At 44.0% G+C, this 20,792-nt stretch overlaps 1 protein-coding gene across 1 annotated transcript in view; it reads left to right on the forward strand.

The window, feature by feature from the left end:
• The window catches only part of LOC126281758 (phorbol ester/diacylglycerol-binding protein unc-13-like), a gene marked incomplete at its 3' end in the record, with an annotated part of 634,664 nt that overhangs the window by 256,818 nt on the left and 357,054 nt on the right, over positions 1-20,792 (forward strand). Inside the window, exon 4 of the mRNA XM_049980956.1 lies at positions 16,497-16,614. Within this exon, the coding sequence (XP_049836913.1) occupies positions 16,497-16,614 (118 nt within the window). The remainder of the gene's footprint in view (positions 1-16,496; positions 16,615-20,792) is intronic.

The raw sequence follows: 20,792 nt of genomic DNA on the forward strand, positions 1-20,792 counted from the left end.
CTGTAGCGCCTAGAACCGCACGGCCATTCCGGCCGGCGTGTAGGCCACGACGATCTGCGTTGTCTGCGATGGAGCACGGAGACTGCGGAGTTCTGGACCGGTTGTGCTCGACAGGATCCAGTCAGCACAGGATACGGGGTAACATGAAACATTCGTAGATTGGGGCAAGTAACACAACTTTTAATACACACTACGTAAAAAGAATTTTATTAGTAGGTAGTTGTGATCACTTGCAACACTAAGTTATATCAGTTTGTTCGGTCATAGTTGTGGGTTACATAGTATACATGTTTGCGTTGTGATACAAAAGGTCTAATGTACGGTTTTTGTTCATGCACTTCACTGTCAGTTCACACCAACACCGTTACTGCACAAATACGTTCATGTTAGTTTCGGTTTCCGCACATTCATTAATGTCTGCAGAATACCATACATTACACATATTTGCAAAGTATTTATCAAAGTTTTCGTTTCTTAAATTCGTAGCTTCGTGTCGGCGTGTGGTAATCACACGTGACGTCACGTTCATAAAGTTCCGGCGCTACAGTCTGTTCCACAGTTTGTGCGCGATACACACTAACTGAGTTTCAAGTAGCAATAGTTCACTGTGTTCCACTTCAGCAGATCATCATGTCACTTCAGTGACGTCGTCTGGGTGAGTACACAAATTAAATTCACTTGCCACTAATAGTTAGTGCAAAAAGTGTTTGTATTTATTTCACCAGGCGAAACTATATTATCACGCGTATACCGTCTCTTGATAGCACATATTTCTTTTTGCTCTTGTATAAAGAGTCCTCCCGTGAAATGCAAGGGACAGGGTTGTAGCCTCTCCTCGATGTTATTCAATCTGTATATTGAGCAAGCAGTAAAGGAAACAAATGAAAAGTTCGGAGTAGGTATTAAAATCCATGGGGAAGATATAAAAACTTTGAGGTTCGCCGATGACATTATAATTCTGTCAGAGACAGCAAAGGACTTGGAAGAGCAGTTGAACGGAATGGACAGTCTCTTGAAAGGAGGATATAAGATGAACATCAACAAAAGCAAAACGAGGACAATGGAATGCAGTCGAATTAAATCGGGTGGAGCTGAGGGAATTAGATTAAGAAATGAGACACTTAAAGTAGTAAAGGAGTTTTTCTATTTGGGGAGCAAAATAACTGATGGTGGTCGAAGTAGAGAGGATATAAAATGTGGACTGGCAATAGCAAGGAAAGCGTTTCTGAAGAAGAAAAATTTGTTAACATCGAGTATAGATTTAAGTGTCAGGAACTCGTTTCTGAAAGTATTTGTACGGAGTGCAGCCATGTATGGAAATGAACATGGACGATAAATTGTTTGGACAAGAAGCGGAGAAGCTTTCGAAATTTGGTGCTACAGACGAATGCTGAAGATTAGTTTGGTAGATCACATAACCAATGAGGAGGTATTGAATAGAATTGGGGAGAAGAGAAGTTTGTGGCACAACTTGACAAGAAGAAGGGTCCGGTTGGTAGGACATGTTCTGAGGCATCAGTGGATTACAAATTTAGCATTACAGGGCAGCGTGGAGGGTAAAAATCGTAGAGGGAGACCAAGAGATGAATAGACTAACCAGATTCAGAAGGATGTAAGTTGCAGTAAGTACTGGGAGATGAAGAAGCTTGCACAGGATGGGGTAGCATGGACAGCTGTATCAAATCAGTCTCAGGACTGAAGACCACGACAACAACAACAGCAACAGTTCACCACTGACCGTTCTGTTTGCCATTTACAGCTTATTACTCAGGCCATGTCGATACGTGTCATGTTACTTACAAATGTGCTCAAAGAAAAATCCCACAGCTTATGTACCCTTTTGTAGGTACCAACTGTATCATTCACATAGTGTTTATGTTCTATAACTTTCTAACGTTTTCCTCTTACAATTCTTTGCGACATTAATTTCGTTGTGTGGCTGTTTACGGCAGTGAAGCCTAGCGTTACAGTGTTTTGTCAGTATGTAATGCGAGTTTATTCAATACTACTGGAGCTAACGACATCACATAAACTGATGTGTACCGTTAAAATTAGTCACGAGAATTAGTGCAGAATACGAATCTGCTTATGGCACAATGTGCCATTTCAATACTATCGGACTAAAATCTCAGTAGTGTTATCACTTCACTTTAAAAAGACCCACAGTAGCTTGTTGTTTATGTCTGAAAACTACATGCTAGGCATAAACAGAAAATTATTTTATCCTACTAATTATTGCATCTGGACAAAACTTAAAATCTACTAATAAAAAACTTTAACATTTGCGTGGCCTCTGCCTTACTTCCTTTACTTACAATTGCATAGCAAAGAAATGGAATAAGTGCTTCCATGGGAACGGTACTAAGATTACATCAAAATTTGATTCTTGTTACTTTTGTCTTCCTAATATTAATGAAATGACTTTACTTAAAAGATTATTTCTGAACTTCTACTACTAATGTGAAAGTTTATTGTTGAACCAAAGGTGTACTTAAGATCTACTTATGCACATGAAGAAAATAAATTTGTCTTATGACTGCTATGTACACTGTGAAACGTCTTACGTACTAACATATTTACAAATTCTCAAAATATTTAGATGGGTATATACACTCTAGAAAATGATCACTCAGTAAAACATTTCTTTGTATTTTGTAACATGCGACGGATTTCACTCGATACAGCTCCTCTGTTGGCTCACGGAACACGACAAGTAGAGTGGCAAAATGTTTCGTGAGGCTTTAATTATATTGAGATTCTCATCAAAACCAGATACATATTTGTTTAAAAGGTTTGTCAGTTCGTTTCGTTGTACAGCGTTTAAATAAACTGATTCATAAACTTTAGTTCGTATTTCCTGTCTGCAAGAATGTACATCAAATTCCTGTTGACTGGGCTGTGTTTGATCTGGCAACATAGGAAACTGATTGCCACATATAATTAGTTCTAGTCTTATGTACTTGATTCGGATTCCTTGACATATAATGATCCGGCTTGCCTTTAATGAGTGGCATGGCTACCCCTTCCCATTCATCTTTAATACACATTTACCACAAGAAAAGTCAATTACTACACCTTATTATAGAATTCTAAAGCCATACAATTTGAAGCCGCGCCTTTGTCGACAGTAACTGTGGTTTGTATTTCACCTACTACTGCGTGAAATGAAGCTTGGATTGTTTCCTTTTCAGTTAGTTTACACAAATGGTTTTCTTCGCAAAGTTCATCACTCAGATTTTTGCCTCGATTATATCTTATTAAATACGCGCCCTCACGACAATTGCCCCCTGCTTCTTCCGCGACTGCCATGTTCAGGCTGTGTGAGGTCGCCTTTAGTTTAACGAACGCCTCTGAGGTGCTAGGCGCTGTGTTGCCCACCACTTTTACAATTCTTACTGGTGTCTGATGCCTCCAGTTTCGTCCAGACCTATTGTGTTCAGCGGCACTGTTCGGGGGTGCAGAAGCGGCAGCTGATTGTGTACTGGTTCCTGTGTTAGGATGCCAATTACTGTTTGACTGCTGTGGTATCGGTTGCCAGCGGTTTAGTTGATTACAGTTATTACTATTGTAATTGTCGATGGTGATGAGACAGCAACCAACATCACATTTATTTTCAGTTCCTTTATTCAAAACGTGCCGTTACCAATTTCGAATCGTCACGATTCATCTTCAGACGGTTTTCATGCTTTCATTAAAACATGTGGTGCGTTTTTTTTTTTTACAGATTAATTGTTGTGAAATGTCTATTTGGAGTGTACATTTTCACACTTTTCGCCCAACAGATGTGGATACATTTCCACTGCATTCTTCTCGTTGCACACGTAAATTTCTACAAACATAGAGCGTCTTATTACCTGGCGAGCTAAGCTTAATGCAATTTTATCATATGATGACAAAGATTGTTATTAGTTTCATTTCTTTACCAAAGCCATATTCTGATTTATATAAGCAATCATTAATTGTATAGAATGCATTGCAGAACAGGTAATTTTTAACTGACTTTTCAAATAAGTTCATTTAAGTAATCTCTTTAATTCTCTTAGAGCAGGCGTTCCCAAACTTTTCCGCTGACGCAACACTTTGAGAATCCTGATACTACTTTGGAACCACCTTGTTTATGTTGAAGATTAATATATTTTTTTAACCACGAGAAAGCCGTGCTGCATATGTTACCGGCATTTTGTGAAATCCAGCATCGTGTAGAATGCCTAGGTAATGCATGTAATGCCTAAAACTGAACGTCGATGTGTGGAAAAACTGACATTTTACACATTGCCTACGCATTGTGTACATTCCTGGAGTGTCTGTTAGCAAAGAATATACCACGCTTAATCCATTTTTTTCTCGCAACCATTGTTTACGGTGGCCTTCGGGTCTTCCTTTATGATTGCGAAGACAGCGTATTGTACGATGTTAAACCATCACGCCCCGGATGTCGCCATAGTACTTTTCCAGTGTGCACCATCCGGCTGAAGTTCCACAGATGCTCTCCCTTCATGCTTTCCCCTTTGTTGTTGCTTCACGATGTTGGAAGGAGTGTAGTGACAAGACAGGAATCACGTCATGCTGACATGCAACTACGGTTCTCCTATGAACCTGATGCTTTCGATGATCAGCGTCAATTGCCTTTTTTCTCACGACTGAGGTATGTTTCAGCCTTCTGATCTCTTTGCTGCATGTTGAACGACGGCGTCATACGCAAAGTATGTAAGAGGTTTCTTAGATACGTTCGTAAACCGTTTGTGCAGATTAGGAACAGCAGTGGATCTACAAGAGTATCTGAGGAACTTCCAAACTAACTTTGGTTTTACTAGATGACTTCCCGCCAATAGCTACTTACTAACTTTCCTGACAGTAAATCACGAATCCAGTGGCCGAATCGAGGATAGGAAAGGAATTCGAAAGCAGCTTGCAAAAAACGGTTTATAAAGCCTTTTGGAAATTTAGAAAAATGGAGTCAATCTGAGATCTCCAGTTGATAACCCTCATTGCGTCGTACGAATAAAGACCTAGTTATGTTTAACAAGTACAATATTTTCTGAATCCATGCTGTTTGTGCGTGTCTTTGCGTGATCACAACACTTTAGCTGGGTGTTGTGTGCTGTCCTTAGGTTAGTTAGATTTAAGTAGTTCTAAGTTGTAGGGGACAGATGACCATAGATGTTAAGTCCCATAGTGCTCAGAGCCATTTTAACCATTTTGAACACTTTAGCTGAGAATCGATATTCGTCCGGGAAATGTTCCCTTTCTACGCATTAACTGAGAGAATCAGGAATGATGGTTAAAACAAATATCGATTTCATGCGTGCTGTAATTATTAGGCACAGTCAACGGTAGAGGGAAATCAGAGTTGAGGCCCTGCGCTAAAAGGCTGGGGAACTGGACTGCGGCTTAATCACTGATGGGCAGAAAAGAGGGAGAAAGAAAGAAGGAAGAAATGGGGGGAGAGAATGAGAAAGTGAGAGAGAGAGAGAGAGAGAGAGAGAGAGAGAGAGAGAGAGAGAGAGAGAAGGAGGGAGCTTTGAGCAGCGTCGAGCTCCGCGTTTTGGGGACCTGCAAAAGTGCATACGTAGTGAAATGTTCATTTACTGGGAGAGATAGACAATGCTATTGTGAAGATCTCTCGTTCCTTTGCTTTTCTTTCGGAATCTCTTCCGCGCTGGCGCCCGTGCGCGCGAGCACGTGCGAAATGTTTTCAGGGGGTGGAATGGGCCCTCGGCTGAAAGAGCGCGCGCACATTGTCTTCGCTGACAAAGGCCAGTGCCGTAATACGGCCTCTCTGCAGCGCTCTCGCTCTCTGCCAGCCAGGTGGGCCGTCTCACGCTCACACTGCTGCCGCTGAGTCCTCGTTTACCCTGCGTCTCGCAGTTCACTCTAGCTCATCTGATTGCGTGCGCAGTGCAATATTATGCGATTGGAGAGAAAGCTCAGCTGATCCACTTTATATCTAGAAAGTAGGAAGCAGCTCGTTATCGTCTAGCGAAAAGAAAGTGACACGATTCATTTCTGGGACGGGGAAAAAGTCGCAACACAAAAAAAATTAATACAGTGTAATGAAATTTAAGTTATTAGCGTTGTGAGATCAGAGATTAACGTAAGCGCGAGATAAGCCATTGCAAATGTAAAATGCTGGTATATTAACAACCGGTGTAACCGCCAGAATGTTGAATGCAAGTATACGAACGTGCACGCGTCGTTTTGTGCAGGTGCCAGAAGTCAGTTTGTGGGATGGTGTTCCATGCCTGTTGCACTTGATCGGTCAACACAGAGACGGTTGATGTTGCTTGTCGTCTGATGAGGTCCCACATGTGCTCAGTCGGAGACAGTTGTGATGGTCGAGTAGGCCAGTGCAACTTGTTGACACTGTGTACATCACATTGGGTTGAAAGAGCACCACCTGGAATGCTATTCGTGAGCGGCAGCACAACAGGCCGGATTACCAGACTGACGAAGTGTAAATGTCAGGAGGAGTAGAATAACTACGAACGCACGGCCGCCGAGGCAAAGCCAGCTGCCACGGGAAAATATCCCACACTCCGATAAGCTCCACTGAAGTCACATTATGCGGTAGTTTGGCTTCAGTGGACTGCACGCTACAGGGTTTATGGCTTGGAGCTGTGTAAGTAACCGATGTGTAACCGTTCATTTTGTCACTGTCATGATAACTGCTGCTCCAGTTGGTGCTCTAGATGCAGAACCATAAACTATAGTACATCTACATCTACATCTACACCCCGCAAGCCACCTGACGGTGTGTGGCGGAGTGTACCCTCAGTACCTCTATCGGTTCTCCCTTCTATTCCAGTCTCGTATAGTTCGTGGAAAGAAGGATTGTCGGTATGCTTCTGTATGGGCTCCAATCTCTCTGATTTTATGCTCATGGTCTCTTCGCGAGATAAACGTAGGAGGGAGCAATACACTGCTTGACTCTTCGGTGAAGGTAGGCTCTCGAAACTTTAACAAAAGCCCGTACCGAGCTACTGAGCGTCTCTCCTGCAGAGTCTTCCACTGGAGTTTATCTATCATCTCCGTAACGCTTTCGCGATTGCTAAATGATCTTGTAACGAAGCGCGCTGCTCGCCGTTGGATCTTCTCTGTCTCTTCTATCAACCCTATCTGCTGAGCAGTATTCAAGCAGTGGGCGAACAAGCGTACTGTAACCTACTTCCTTTGTTTTCGGATTGCATTTCCTTAGGATTCTTCTAAAGAATCTCAGTCTGGCATCTGTTTTACCGACGATCAACTTTATATGATCATTCCATTTTAAATCACTGTAATTTATGGTAAGGTCTTATGGGACCAAGCTGCTGAGGTCATCGGTCCCTAAGCTTACACAGTACTCAATCTAACTTAAGCTAAGGACGACACACACGCCGATGCCCGAGGAAGGACTCGAACCTCCGACTGCGGAAGCCTCGCGGACCGTGACGAGACGCCACAGACCTCGGGGCTACCCCGCGCGACCCACAGCCGTACGCTGAAAACGGTGGTGTTCCCTCTCGGTAATGCTACGTGGCCACGTGGAGACCGGTCTTGTTGCGACGTACACTCACCGCAGCCTGCACTCATGTACAGTCGCTACATTTCTGACAAGTCTTTCTGCAGTATCGCACAAGGAACATTCAGCTTCTGATAACCTTATTACAGGACCTCGTTCAAACTCAGTGACATGTTGATAGAGACGTCTTTGTCGCCTTATAGGCATTCTTGCATAGCGCGATCACACCACGTACAATCTCGTAATTAATTAATACTCACGATAGTTACAGTGTGTTTATAAAGCAAGCCTGCTTTCTATCCTCATAGTGGCGCAACTAGCGCCATGCTTATGCGGTGGCGCGAAAATTGAACAAACATCGTCTTTCAGATGTCGAGCAAGCCTACAAACTTCCGTTTACGTGGCAATACTCTTTCTTGGTGTTGCCATTTTTTCTATCAATGTGTGTAACTCATCTACCACAAAACATAATAGATGACTCCAACTGTTTTCATCTTTGCAGATGAGACAGTAGTTATTATGAAAGATGTGGAACGTAATATAAATGATGTACCTAATAGGATAGTTGGTAACATCGGAGAAAAAATTAATGTTTAACTGCAACAGAACTCACTACATACTGTGTATGTCACGTAATTCGGCGTAAAAGTGAAATTCCACTGTACAGGCGTTGTCAAACTCTCATTGAAGTAGGATTTTCCTTAACGCCAGTGAGCTTAAGGATTCGGACTGTGTTTTTGTCGGAATTTGTCCCTTCCATAATGTAATTTTGATTTTTAAATTCATTCCTACCGATTCAAATGACTCAAATGGCTCTGAGTACTAGGGGACTTAATATCTGAGGTCATCAGTCCATTAGAACTGCTTAAACCTAACTAACCTAAGGACATCACACACACACCCATGCCCGAGGCAAGATTCGAACCTGCGACCGTAGCGGTCGCGCGGTTCGAGACTGTGAAAGGTGGCTACACTGAGTCACAGCGCCAGAGATTGCGCTAAAGATTATTATTCCGGATGGAAGAAGTTGCAATTGTCACAGTGTATTTGAGAAAGGAGATGTGCTTTTGATTTATGATGTTGGTGTAACGGAAAATTTTCGTCAATATATAATGAGGTAGAAAGGTATTACAGTTTTCTTTAATGACAATGCTTCTTGCTTGTAGGTACAGTCAACAAGGCATCTGGCTTGTGTTCATTTATTAGACTTAATTCTGGTTTCTATGTGCAATTATAGTATTTCTGGTTTTTCAATTAGTTCATTGTAAATGGTGTTTAAAATATTTTGTCGTATTGAGAAAGAACCGAGCCAGATACATGTACGTTGAGTTACACTACCACACACAGAACAGTTACACTTGTGCTTTGTTGTTTCGTAGCTTTTATAGTTGCAGGGAACTTAATTAATCAATTGTGTTAATGGAAATTCCTCGTCATTCTTTATTTTTATTTTATGCAGTCAGGTAGCGTGCTAATACTAGTTAGGGCCAACCGGTTACGAGACTTGGTAACCGATCACACAGCTACTAAAATCATTGCAATTATTCATTAATATTAGTGCTTTGTTTTTAATTAAGCCCCTTTGCAACTGTAGCGCCTAGAACCGCTCGGCCACTGCGGTCGGCCTATCAGTTCACAAATAAGCAATCAATCCTTGGACATTCACCTTTTGCGGACCAGTAGTCTCCAACTGAGCTACCCGATTAAGAGTCACAACCCTCCTTACAGGTTTACTTCCGCCAGTAAACTGGTCAGAGTGTACAGTTTTTGGAAGTTTGTGGTAAGATCCCATGGGACCAAGCTGCTGAAGTCATCGGTTCCTAAGCTACAAACTACTTAATCTAACTTGAGCTAACTTACGCTAAGGACATCAGACACACCCATGCCGAAGGGAGGACTCGAACCTCCGACGGGGGGAGCCGCGCTAACCGTGACAAGGCGCCCCAGACAACGCGGATACCATGCACGCCAAGAGTTTACAGTTGGGCCGGTTTTTATGATTCCTTCAAATACTTGAACTGAAGTACGGGGTCCTTTTATTGTTTTTTATGTATCTGATCAGGCAGCTTTAATGCCTAGTAAGAGAGTGAATTCAACTACGCTGCCAGTACCTATAAAAATTAGACTATCTATCTGCTACAACAGGTCTTAAAAATATTGCGAAATAATCTTACGATTGTACTTAGTCAGCCCTGTAGTACACGTGTGGACTAAGCATTTGCTATGCCCTCGGTGGGACATTATTACAATTGCAGCTCAGTATCATTTCCAGCAACGGTAGAGAGTAGATCTATTTAGTCATTATGAAATGAAAATGTGCACTGTCCTAATCGGTTCACCTCACTCTACAGCAGTGCGCAGGTCAGCGAAGCGGCGTCAAATAGAAAGATTTGCACCGGGCAGCCGAACAAGCACCGATGAGATCTCCCAGCCATTCATTCATTCACTCATTAATTGTATCAGATATATTGTTTATTCGTTAGCATCTATCTATGGAGTAAAATTGACCCAGGAAGTGTTTCTGTTAACCAGAAAAATCATCTAGGAGATACCACTAAGAGTACTACAGCATTCTGTAGTCAAAAGAGACACAGACGATCGATGAATTCTCAGAAATATTGGATAAAATACGTATGAAGTTACAACATGGAAACAAATTATTTCTGCAACGTTTACTTACATTACTATGCACTTCAGCAGTCTTTTAAATTCATTTAAATTCTACGATATGACATTACCTTCTTGTTCGGTGTAGTTTTACTTTCTTCATTTTCTGGCGAGAGGGGGAAATGTGCTAACAGTGGGCAGTATAATCTAAGGTACTTCAGAGGACGATCGTACAGTCAACACGCGTGGACTGTATTGATTTCATATACGTTGTAGTTGTTCCTACACCTTCGTTACTAATTAATTATTTAGGGTGAGATAAGGAGCGTTCCTACCGTGACACATTATAGCGTCGAACATGGTAACGGTACAAGTTTTCCTCGCGTATTGTTGCATGTGGAGAACACGTTCATCAAATTTTAATTAGAACATCCTGCATGCCTGCACGCTCCGCAATTCAGAACTGAGAGCTTTGCTTATCTCGTGTCTTGTAAGCTGCCTCGATGTCCAGCTGGTCTTCTTCTCCGCCGTTCGTGGCTCCACACGAGCATAAATTCGATTCAGAAGAATGGAAAGACAAGTGGAAAATTTCAACGCTGCTTTATGAAAGTCTCCAAATAAACGAATGCCACCATGTTTTATCATTAAAGAATCAAGGAAAAATCAATAATTTGAGTCAGTTTAACGGTAATATTGGAACGTCAGTTACTGAATTCTAGTCATCATATACTGAGCACGTATTGAAAATTATACAATTACCTCCACACGAACTCAACGAGACTTCTAATATGTACTTGCGAATTTGTATATGAACATTCCCCCAGGCACTTTTAACTTACAACATCACCTTTACGCGGAAACGTATTCGGTTCATTGCAGATACGTGATCGCTTTCAAAAAACTAGGCCGCGACTGCCTAGCGGCTGCTTGCGTGTGGCTGCCAATACTAACTGCTTCCTGGCGCCCTACAGCATAAGCCTTCCTACACTGTATGATCAAATCGATTAAGTGCCACAACAGTTTAATCGATGTATGATGTCAACTTACACTGAAGAGCCGAAGAATCTTGTACACCTGCCTAAATCATGAAGGGCCCCGCGAGCATACAGAAGTGCCGCAACACTAGATGGCATGGACTCGACTAATGTCTGAAGTAGTGATGGACGGAACTGACACCATCAATCCTACAACGCTCTTCATATAACCGTAAGGGTGCGAGGGGCCGCCGGTGGCCGAACGGTTCTAGGTGCTTCAGTCCGGAACCGCGCGACCGCTACGGTCGCAGGTTGGAATCCTGCCTCGAGCATGGATATGTGTGATTTCCTTAGATTGGTTAGGTTTAAGAAGCTCTAAAGTTCTAGGGGACTGATGACCTCGGATGTTAAGCCCCATAGTGCTCAGAGCCATTTGAACCGCTCGATGTAATTTAAAACGAGACTCGTCCGACCGGGCAACGTGTTTCCAGTCGGAGTTGACGGGTCGAGACAAGGCGTAAAGCTTTGTGTTGTGCAGTCATCAAGGGTACACGAGTGGGACTTCGACTCTGAGAGCCCATGTCGATGATGTTTCGTCGAATGGTTCGCACGCTGACACTTGCTGAGGACACAGCATTGAAGTCTGCAGCAATTTGTGGAAGGCTTCCACTTCTGTCACGTTAAATGATTCTCTTCAGTCGTCGTTAGTCCCGTTCTTGTAGGATCTTTTACCGGCCTCAGCGATGTCAGAGCTTTGATATTTTACTGGATTCATGATATTCACTGTGCACTCGTGAGATGGTCGTACGGGAAAATCCCCACTACGTCGTTACCTAGGAGATGCTGTGCCCCCCGCTCGTGCGCCGTGTATAACACCACGTTCAAACTCACTTCAATCTTGATAACCTGCCATTGTAGCAGCAGTAACCGATCTAACTACTACGCCAGGCACTTGTAGTCTTATATAGGCCTTGCCGACCGCAGCGCCGTATTCTGCCTGTTTAAATCTCTCTGTATTTGGATAGCCGGCCGTTGTGGCCGAGCGGTTCTAGGCGCTTCAGTGCTGCTGCTACTGTCGCAGGTTCGAATCCTGCCGTGGGCATGGAAGTTTGTGATGTCCCTAGTTTAGTTAGGTTTAAGTAATTCTAAGTCTAGGGGACTGATGACCTCATATGTTAAGTCTCATAGGGCTCAGAGCCATTTGAACCATTTGAGCATCTGTAGTGCCATAACAATTACAAATAACCTAACGTAGCTCTGACGACGATAATCAAATACGTTTTAAATTTCAGTAGTGTGATGAAACTGGCATTTTGTGGCTGTCTACGGCTTCTGTGTACCTAGGAACACGAAACTGCTTCACATCTGATGAGGGACCAGGGTTGTTCAAAACGCACATCCGTTGATGACAACTTAAAATAATAAGTCGCCCCTAATATCCTGCCCTTGCTGTTGTTAAACATCAATATTTAGTCCTCAATACAATATCACTCACAGTGACCATTTTTGTAACGAAGAAAATGTACATACAAGAAGAGCTTGTTTATATAGGGTGTTACAAAAAGGTACGGCCGAACTTTCAGGAAACATTCCTCACACACAAATAAAGAAAAGATGTTATGTGGACATGTGTCGGGGAACGCTTAATTTCCATGTTAGAGCTCATTTTAGTTTCGTCAGTATGTACTGTACTTCCTCGATTCACCGCCAGTTGGCCCAATTGAAGGAAGTTAATGTTGACTAGAACATGTGCCTTTACCAGTACGACACAACGTGTGGTTCATGCACGATGGAGCTCCTGCACATTTCAGTCAAAGTGTTCGTACGCTTCTCAACAACATATTCGGTGACCGACGGATTGGTAGAGGCGGACCAATTCCATGGCCCCCACGCTCTCCTGACCTCAACCCTCTTGACTTTCATTTATGGGGGCGTTTGAAAGCTCTTGTCTACGCAATTCCGGTACCAAATGTAGAGACTCTTCGTGCTCGTCATGTGGACGGATGTGATACAATACGCCATTCTCCAGGGCTGCATCAGCGCATCAGGGATTCCATGCGATGGAGGGTGGATGCATGTATCCTCGCTAACGGAGGACATTTTGAACATTTCCTGTAACAAAGTGTTTGAAGTCACGCTGGTACGGTCTGTTGCTGTGTGTTTCCATTCCATGATTAATGTGATATGAAAAGAAGTAATAAAATGAGCTCTAACATGGAAAGTAAGCGTTTCCGGACACATGTCCACATAACATATTTTCTTTCTTTGTGTGTGAGGAATGTTACTGAAAGATTGTCCGTACCTTTTTGTAACACCCTGTATAAGGAAAAATGTTCTGGTCCAGAGTGAACCAATGAAAACAATGACTAGAAGAATTCAGGACGTGGAATTCTAATTGGTCATTCCTGAAACATCGTACGGCGGTTTGGTTAAACGATAGATTTCGCTGACGGGAAGTAAAGAAGCGTTAGAATTTCATTGAGACAAATCTGTTGTGGAGAAATAGTTACGTGATGAGAACAGGGCAGTTGCTTGAATTTAGAAGAGAATGATAACGAACAAGAAGCTTACATTAACAGGAGTAATGTGTATCTTTATCTGTCCGAAGCAGTGAAGAAGTTATTTCATCATCCAATTTCCTTCAAACTCGTTGCTACTGCCGGTGAAAACTTTCAGCGCTATACGCCTCAGTCCCGTGTGCGTTGCGTCAGTGTCTGGAATTACTGGCGCACATTGAAGAAAGGATGGAAGAGCACTCACATTCGATTTCCACACGCCACAGGTTGCATGCGAAATTACTGGTATTTGTAATTAAAGAATTGCGCCTTCTCGAAATCGATCTGTAGTGCTATTGGTTTCAGAAATACGGAGAAACACCCACGCTGTCAAATGTTTCGTGAAAATGCTTCATCAATTATTTTTTACTGGCTGGGTGATTCCAACTACACCGCCTGTGTGTGTACATGACATCAGTGTCTACATATCACTTCCTGCGTGTCTACCTTGAACTTGAGTACCAACCTTAGCGAGAACTGCTGTCTAGGAGACAATTAAAGAATTCAAGATTTCTGGTTCTGCAAATCTACGCTGCAAGTTAATGTGCAGTGTGTGACGGAGAGTACATCGTGCGTGTATTAACAGTTTTCTTTCCTATTCCATTCGCTTACTAAGCAAAGGAGAAATGATTTTATGCGTCTGTACTCGTCCTAAGCTTGCTTATCTTATTTTCGCGATCCCTATCCGACACAATCGTTGAGGGTAATAGAATTTCCGCACGTTCATCCTCGAATGCCTAAGTTACCCCGAGGTCACCCACAAAGAAGCTTACTAGGCGCTTGTACGACCGATTCTTGAGTGTTGTTCATCAGTGTGGGACCAGCACCAAATAGGACTGATCGAAGATATAGAGAAGGTTCAATGAATAGCTGTACGTTTCGTCACGAGATCGTTTGGTTGGCACGACAGAGACACTAAGAAAACTCTAGTGGCACACGTTACAAGGGAAACGTTGTGCACCACGGAGAGGTTTACTGTTGAATTTCATGTTTTCTGTCTCGTACTACTTGATTTTAAGTTTCTGGTTATCTGTCTGCTTATAGTTTAGATGGGCTATTAAACTCTTCCGGACCAAACTGAACAGTACTGCAAATAAAAGAGCTTTCTTAAGATAAGCAACCCAGGATACGTGTCGCTAATACCGTGCAGCACCCTCCTAGCCTCGATAATAGCCTTCATTCGGCGAGAAGTGTGTCCATAAGTGCTTTCTGGTGTGTAATAACAGGCTAAAGTTAACTACTGATGACACGAATCCAAGGAGATATAGTACTGTGGGATGTTAATTGCTGCGTCTCGAGCATTGTTCCAAATGGTTCCAGTTATCTTTCGTGGGAGTGCGATTCGGTGATCCATCAGATGAGTTGAGGAGTGATGCGATGCTTGAACGTTCGTTAAACCAAGAGGTTCTGTGAACACGGCTATTGTACTCTCGCCGGCCGCGGTGGTATCGCGGTTCTAGGCGCGCAGTCCGTAACCGTGCGACTGCTACGGTCGGAGGTTCGAATCCTGCCTCGGGCATGGATGTGTGTGATGTCCTTAGGTTAGTTAGGTTTCAGTAGTTCTAAGTTCTAGGGGACTAATGACCACAGCAGTTGAGTCCCATAGTGCTCAGAGCCATTTGAACCAATTTATTGTACTCTCGGAAAACAGAAATGTCTACAGCGTACACGTCACGGAAGTGTGGAGTAAGAGCAATATCTAGACACCTTGATGTCCGAACTGTAGAAACTCTCGCAACGTGATGCCGGTCTTATTTTGCTGAAATGAGATGGCTTCCCACGGAGGACAACAAAACGGGACGTAGACGATCGCCGACGTACCGCCGTGCTGTGAGGGCGCCTTGGGCGACGAGCGAGTGGGCCGCGCTGTGTGGTGAAGCGGCGCCCCGGAGCGTCTGCACCGTTTGGCGGGCAGTGCGGTGGCCGACACGCAGGTCGGCATCGTGACCCCAGACACCTCTTCGATGGCCATCGCCACTCAGTTCCAAGTGCCAGACAATTGTAGCTCTGTCAGTGAGATTGCAGGCTAGACACTGGTGTGGAGATGCCCCCGACAGTGGTGGTACATCAGCCTGGCTGTCGCCCGCCATACGGCATGACAACCGACAGTGCTTGCCTGGGCTGCCACGACAGCAGGACCCCTTCGGCTGTCACCCACAGAACCGTTACAGCACAGTGGTACGTCGACAAATTCGACGCCTCGTTTTATTGTCCCTCACAGCGGGCTATCCTGGGCTTACGTTTCAGTAAGGTATTGCCCACCAGAACCTGGCTAGAGTTTCTACTGCATGTCTTAGCGCTCGGCAAACTCTACTTTGGCCAGCAAGGTCAACGCATGTCTTTCCAATATGACAACGGCCGTAGCATTACGGGAAGGGCCCTCAAACCGGCTCGGGATTTTGACGGTGTATCGTGCCAGTCGGGTAGAATTGGGCGCGGTATCTTTTACGAGGATATCCGACAATTCTACCAAACAGCGCCAAGCCGAATAACTGGTTGCATAATCGTCAGAGGTGAACCGAGATATTACTGACTTGATTAATTTATTAAGCTCTTTCTGTTGAATGAATCATCCAATTTATTTGAAAGTGTAATCATTTGTTTATCTATACATGTACATTACATCTACATATTTCCATCCCATGTGTTATGTATTTTGGACAGAGAGCTTACGTTTATATTAAAGCAAGGTGAGGTATCTCTTATTGTATTAATTTTTGATCTTAATTATTAAAGTATCATAGGTGTCAACGACACTTTTTCTTTCCTGAATGTGAAAATCGTAGGATCACTGTAGCTGCACTAAGTACTGTACACGAATGGCAGATCGCAGCTTGACAGCGTGACAACGGTGTGTTTCAGCGAGACGAACGACGTGAACACGGGCCTGCTGATAGAGGCGTGGAGCAAGGGCATGCTGTGGGACCGCGCGCTCGGCTACCACTGGGTGCCGCTGCCCTCCGTCAAGTACTCCAACGAGGTGAGTGCGCCAGCGGCCGCCCGACCTCCACTCTCCGGATGTGCAGTTTACAAGTAACTGTGGATGTCCTCTGTGCGCATGTAACAAGCGTTCTGCTCACACCACGAAATGTACAAGTCAAGTCTGCGACTGACTGTACATGTACGCTCTAAAAATGATGCTGTCCAGGAATATGTTCGTGTTATTCTTCAGTACTGGAGCTATCACACAGAGAAACAAAGTTAATGAAACACTTTTCCAAAATGCCGTAATTGTCTTCCATTGCGACACACAAGTATGAAATTTGGCTCAAAGGTTTGCACAATCCTTCCTCTTTAATGGCGCAAAAGCATATCTCGCTACGACGTCACGTTCGGACTCGGAGATGCACCAAACATCGACACCTTCGGAAAAAGAAAGGCCGCGGCTCCAAGGACCATGTGAGCTGTAAGGCTGTTTAATGATGTCACATCAGCACCAAATTTAAGCATAATTCTGCTCAAAGCTACCGTGGACGTCCCACACGACGAGAAAGTCGTCACAGTCCGTACTAACCTCGTGACATCTCTTTTTCTGACGTCGTGCGTTACCATCGTTGAATCCACGCAGTTTTTTATAGATGGATATTCTACCACCTGAATCCGCAGGGGTGGAATAAAGTTCATCAATGGAATCAGTGCTTTCCCTGGAGCGTTGATTTCCGCACATTTCACGGTTGAAAACGACAGTTCGAAGTGCAGTGAGCAACAGGGAGATGATCTCGACAACCTTTTGGCACTGTCCTCCCTCCTGGACGTTTCAACCTTTCTCTAAGGACGTTCTTGGGCTGTATCCCAGTTAAAAGTGACAGCACCCTTTTGGAGCGCAACGAGACCGCATTTTGGCTCTCTTGTACAGGTTAAAGCCATTAAGGACTCTCCAAAGCCAATCAAACAAATTTGAAAAGCGTCCAAAGTAGCAAGGGATACTTACGTTTTATAAGCTCTCCTGTTTTTCATCCTCCTGTGACATGAACATGCGGGAGTGCAATATTAACATGTGCTTGAGGTTCTCTCTGAAACACACCAGTTCGGCAACACCCTCATTGCCCGGCACGCAGCTCATTTGAGTACGTTACAAATTTACCTGCCAGGAACTTCGACACCCATTGAGCCTGGTGCTTCTCATCGTGCAAAGCGCCAGCGGTGGCGCTGTGCACAACTGTGATCGAACTTCATGCTAATGTCACATCTTACAGCTCACACCAACTTCCGAGCTGTGCTCTATTTCTCGCATGTGCCAACACCTCGCTGTCTGAGACTCCGTCTGGACCGAGGATGACGTCACAGGACCTCACAATTATGCACCAGTAAGGAAGAAGGTTGTAGTCAAATTTAAAATTTATGGATCGCAGTGGGAGCAAATTACGCGGTTTCCAAAAATTAGTTCTTTAACTTTTTTGCACGGTATAGATCGTTAAAATAAAATGGTAAACGTTTTCCAACGTTTGGAGAATACAACTTTAGTAGTTCTACTTTATTAAACCACATTTTTCAAGTCAGAAATTGATCATGATTTGTGTTTATATGTTGTGATGCATTCTTGCCTGCTGCACATTACTACAAATATCATCCACAATACTACCAATATAGACTGTTGCTTTACATTGTTAACAAAGAGCACCCTGAAATCGTTTGTCGATGTAATCTTGCACCTTATAATATCGCATTAAAAAAAAACTTACTCAAAGCTCAGATTCCAAATCTGGTGCTCCTCCACACTCCTTTTATGTTTTAGTGATTTCTGGTTTCTGAAATCAGAAAAAGTCAGCGTCAAATAGAATGGTCTTGAAACAATGTGGGTAACGCTAAACTATACGTCGAAATAATTCTGATACAAAATTAGAGTGAGCATGTCTTGTATCTATATACTCCGAAGTTAACAGAAAAAAAAGACCGAGGTTAAATTTTCTAATATTTCGAGAGAAGTGAAAATGACTCGGATGCAAAGATGTAATTAATTGCTCATATAAGCGCATAATCGATAAAAAAAAGAAATATAAGCGAAAAAAGTAATAAGGAAAACGCTACAAAATACAGAATCCAGAGGAGATGTATTATATTACAACCAAAACACATATACAGTTATGACAAACTGGCGCAATCAGAATTCGTTTGAATTAAGGTCTGGCACACGTAGTTCTCTTTGGCGAACTTGCTTCACGGATTTTAAATTTAGGTAGTATGCCTTTACTGAAGGCGTTTGTCTTCCATTTTTCAAGGCAGTTCCGCACGGTGTGACACAATGAGTCAACTATTATAGTCGGGAAGCGTGGGTATGTTTTGAGGATAGGTAACACACAGCGTCCTGTATTTGAGAATGACAGTACTGATCAATTTCCAACGAACTTTAAATATAATTTCAAATCATTGCGGAACTTTTTCTCTCTCAAGCAACACAAAAGAAATGACTCTGAGCACGATGGGACTTAACTGCTGTGGCCATCAGTCCCCTAGCACTGACAACGACTTAAACCTAACTAACCTAAGGACATCACACACCTCCATGCCCGACGCAGGATTCGAATCTGCGACCGTAGCAGTCCCGCGGTTCCGGACTGTAGCGCCTAGAACCGCACGGCCACTCCGGCCAGCTCAAGCACCACAAAATCCATTGATGCCTTGTTACTTGCACGAAACTGTATCGTTAAACTACAATTTAAAGACATTCCTTTTATACATTACTTCTGCTATGACCAAGAGTAAAATAAACGTTTCCATACTTAGCACTATTTGCATTCCAAGAACATAAAGTGACTATCGTTTTTTTGGTTTACCACTTTTAGTTTTACCACCTTTTGTTTTGACCTTTTTCCGGGGTCGGTTTGTCGAACCCGAGACTCCAGATGGACAAGCTGAAGCCGGGACCCACCGCGCCGTATTGCGCCACGAGGCCGAGCAAGTTGAAGTGCGTCGAGGGGCAGCGCAGAGTGATACAGCGGTATTCTGTAACATGTCTTTATTCGGCTAATTTACAGTGCACGATGGGTGAAGCGTAGTGTCAGCGTACCGCCCGCGTTCAGTACCCCGAGTCCCACTGCCTCAGCAAATGCTGGTACGCCGACGCTGCTGCTGTTGTCATCAAGGCCGCTCAGCTGGAAGGCGGGCGCGCTCTCCGCGGTCGCCGGCCGCGATGCGTCGCGCCTCGCACCGCGCTGCTGCCCACGTTTCCCGAGACTGCCGCAGTCCCCGGTCCTCACCTGCTCTCTCCGTGTGTGGGGTGTGCTGGTCACCCGTGACCCTCGGGCTGCCGCTGCTCCCAGGACAGGACGAGACTCGAACCCGCGCCCTCCTGGAATCGGCGCTGCTAGTGGTGCTTGTCGGATGGCGACACCCGCCTCCATCCCCGGCGCTGCTGGGCCTCGTGCTGCGTACACCTCGTCCGAACCTGGTACGCCAGGTGGGAAGCAAAGTGGCTCGTAGCCTGGAATGAAAACGAGCTGCTCCTGGACCCGCTGCAGACTGCTGTCACTGCCCTCTTTCAGGTAGACCAAGCAGTCTCCCAGGTGCGGGCTGTCGGTCCGTCCTGCCCTGGGGTTGTGTCCCCGGAGGCGGAATATAGCCCCAACAAGTACACGGAAACAAAGCACAAGTTGATGTAGAATACTTACAGCATTGCTGCAGACTGGCCCCTATAAGCGGAGACCAGCACAGGTCCGTCCCGACGCTCGACTGACCTGGTGCACACTCCCAAACTGAAATTGCCCGTCTGTTTCTATTGGCTCTTCCGTCGTTTCTGTCGTAGTGTCAGAGAGAGACAGAAACCACTAGCGCAGTAACCTTTTCAATAATCTGACGGTGAATAAACTGAAAATAATAAAATAAATGTGATTGTGGTGTTATGTCTTCACCCATAAACGTTTCACTCTATTAACGTCAAATATTTAACGCATTAGCTGACTTGTACAGTATTTAAACCTCTGAAGTTTTTTTATGCGTGGGAGTTCGGTCCTGTAAAGATTCTGGGGTAGCTGAGTTACTCGTAGTTCATAATCAATTACAATACAGTTTATAAAAATCAGCTCGTAGTATAGCCGGAAACATTCGATTCTGTCTGTCCGCTATCCGAACAGTTGCAGAAACTAGAAGAATTGTTACTGCACTCTTCCTACTTAGTAAAAGCAATAAAGCTCTACTCATACCGCCAATTTGCGTCTATGC

Source organism: Schistocerca gregaria, chromosome 7 (genome assembly GCF_023897955.1).
Source record: "Schistocerca gregaria isolate iqSchGreg1 chromosome 7, iqSchGreg1.2, whole genome shotgun sequence".
Taxonomy (NCBI): Eukaryota; Metazoa; Arthropoda; class Insecta; order Orthoptera; family Acrididae; genus Schistocerca; species Schistocerca gregaria.